Source organism: Pterocles gutturalis, unplaced genomic scaffold (genome assembly GCF_000699245.1).
Source record: "Pterocles gutturalis isolate BGI_N339 unplaced genomic scaffold, ASM69924v1 scaffold5016, whole genome shotgun sequence".
Classification (NCBI taxonomy): Eukaryota; Metazoa; Chordata; class Aves; order Pterocliformes; family Pteroclidae; genus Pterocles; species Pterocles gutturalis.
In genome coordinates this window covers 9,800-12,588 of record NW_010097572.1, presented here as the reverse complement: position 1 = coordinate 12,588, position 2,789 = coordinate 9,800, and the positions used below count along the sequence as shown (strand labels likewise).

At 51.9% G+C, this 2,789-nt stretch overlaps 1 protein-coding gene across 1 annotated transcript; it reads right to left on the bottom strand.

The window, feature by feature from the left end:
* Positions 1-328: 328 nt before the first annotated feature.
* On the bottom strand, positions 329-2,503 carry LOC104464615 (T-box transcription factor TBX4-like; the record flags this gene model as incomplete). Its single annotated transcript, XM_010077415.1, has 2 exons — positions 329-476; positions 2,384-2,503. Coding segments are annotated over 2 exons (268 nt in total), but the record flags the coding sequence as incomplete, so codon positions are not given.
* Between the last annotated feature and the right edge of the window lie 286 nt (positions 2,504-2,789).

The following is a 2,789-nucleotide window of genomic DNA, read 5'->3' as shown; positions in this document are numbered from 1 at the left end:
AGCTGTTATGTACTGCGTGCAGCAACAGCCCGGCTGAAAATCCCACTGTGCTGCCTGGAAAGTTCCTGGGCAGAAAATAAAAGGTTGGTGGCATGCGGCAGGACACGGCTAAGCAGGCCAGAGGCTGCACTTCCAAGAGCAGGGAAGCACGCAGGCAGCAACAGCAGCCCCCCTCCGTCTGCATTAAACACTCCCCGCCCTCTTGCACTGGCAGCACAAAATAAATATTAAATTAACTGCAACATCCCAACCAGCATCCCGGTCCAGACACAAATTCAGCATCGCAGGCCCACCTCTGACCAAAACCCTTGCAGAACATCTCGCTTACATGTCCAAAGGGATCCAGGTGGTTGTTGGTGAGTTTGAGCTTCTGGAAGGACACCAGCTGCCGCATCCAGTGCGCTCCCGTGGCCGGTGAGTCGGGGTGCACGTACAGCCGCCCCGGCATGGCCGGCTCTGCCTTCCCAGCCACCATCCTGCAAACACAGCGGGTACAGATCGTGTCACCTCAGCAGCAGTCACCGTCCCAGATTGTAGGAAAGAGTTTTTATAGAATCACTGAATGGTTTAGGTTGGAAGGAACCTTAAGGATCATCCAGTTCCACCCCCTGCCATGGCGGGTACACCTCCCACTAGCCCAGGTTGCTCATTTTGTCCTTGAACTCAGCCTAGCAACCCTCCCGCTAGCCATGGAGGGATGCTTTGGGGCATGGGGGGCTTGGAGAGGTTCCTTCTCCTCATGGGGGTTTCAGGGCTCCTTGTTTCAGCACCGCGGGCTGGCAGGGTGACCCTGTCCCCACTCCTGCGTGGTATTTCCTTGGGGCTACATGACCATTGTGTTGACATTGGTCAAGGAGGAAACCTTGTCTGGGTTTTTGGAGAGGATTGAGCCTTCAGAGGCCATTCTGCAAGGAGAGGTGGTCTCACACGTTTCCCCAGGAGAAGGTACCTATGATCAGGAGCGGGTGTCGGCATGGGTGCCCCCCTCCACAGCCGTGCAGAGCTCCCACAGCCCCCGGCCGGGCGGCAGGTCTGGTGGGAAGGGACTGCTCCCCACTGCAGAGCTGCGTGCTGGCACACGGGGCTGCCCCTCGTACTCCTCTGCCAGCTCCCCCTTGTCCCCACACCACCACCATCATCCCTTACGGACACAAGGCCCAGCCATGAGCCATCACTTCATGGCAACCCCCCGTCACCACGCATCGTTCTCTTATAAAACACCAAGAAAAGCAATACTACCGAAAACACCAGAGACTTTCCAGCAGCAATAAAATTAAAAAGGGAAAAAGCTCTAGGGCTGGCAAAAGCAAAATTAAACAGATTTAACAACTGTCCATCATCTAGGGCTCAATGGTCAGAACACAAAGTGGCCGCCGCGCCGCGGAGGCTCTCCATCCGCTCCTCTTGCCCAGCGGTGCTCCAGGACAAAAGCAAGCAGAAAAGGGATTTCTGAAAACTAGAGCAGCCCTAATGTGCGAGTGAATTATTACAGCTTTATAGAATGTCACCAGGCTCATTCCCATTAAGATGACTATGATGTTTTCCATCGCTCGTCTTTTAACCAGGCAGCAGTGGGTGGAAGGGTTTGGGATGAATGGTCGCAGGGAGGGAGGCTGCTGGGCGTGTTTGGGGCAAAAATCAAAGGAGAAAACAACATGCTGCCTTCACCAGAGAGCAGAAATCATAGCTGCCTCTGGGGTAAGGAACTGCACTGTCAAAGGCACAGAGAGGGGAAGAAAAACAGAAGAGAAAGGAACTCCAGAGGAAGAATGAATTAAAAGAAAAAAGTTCTAAACTGGATCTGGCACTGGGCTGTGACCGGGGGAACCGCCGCTCCCCTCGCCTGTCGGATCAGCGTGGCTGAGCCAGGGCTTTGAGTGAACCGCCCCACGTTTGGCTTTAGAGCCGATTGCCTAAAAGCAAAATATTACCATAGAAGAAAGGAATTTAAAACTTTTCTCCACTCATGGAGAGACTTAATTTGTAAAGCCAAAATGGACCGTCGGATCATCTAGTCCAGCCTTGGGTGCAACGCAGGCTGTGGCTGTGCCTCTGCCACCTGAACACCACCAGATAACCTGGGCTTGGCCCAAAGCCATCCAATCTTGAGCGCTTTGGAAACGAACAATCCACCACCTCCATTAGCAGTTTGTTCCAGCCATTAACCGCCCAGCCTGCTAAGAATATTTGATTTTATATTTGTCTGGTTTTAACTCCCAGCCATTGGCTCTTGTGTCTATCGCTGCTCCACGAGAGAGCTCTGGGATGTTGGCATCCCTCCCATGGGAAGGTATTTATGTTGGTTTCTGAGTTTGCAGAGCAAATGGTCGATCCAATTGCAATTTTCTTATGGAAAAGAAGGCAAACAGAAATGTTCTCTTACCATTTATTGTCACAGAATTTATACCGGTGGTCGTCAGCCGGGACGATGTCAATTAACAGGATGTACTTGGTCTTGGGGTTCATTCCGGTCACTTTAACCTTGTAACTAGGAAACATCCTCCTTAGGAAAAGCAAAGGGTTAACACATTAGCGAGTGACCTGGAGCAGTGCTGGAACTGATGGAAACTTGGAGGAGCACCCCAAAAGGCAGATCCACCATGTGATGAATTCACAGTGGGACAAATGAGCTACAAAACATTATTGCTCCTTGTACATCACTTGAACTAAACTCACCCTTTACAGAGCATGGGCTGCACAAGACTGCCCTAAAAAATGGGGCACAACTACAGCTGAGGGTATATAGAGGGGGCTTATGGGCCAGTGCCAGGAAAAGTTGGGTGCAGAGA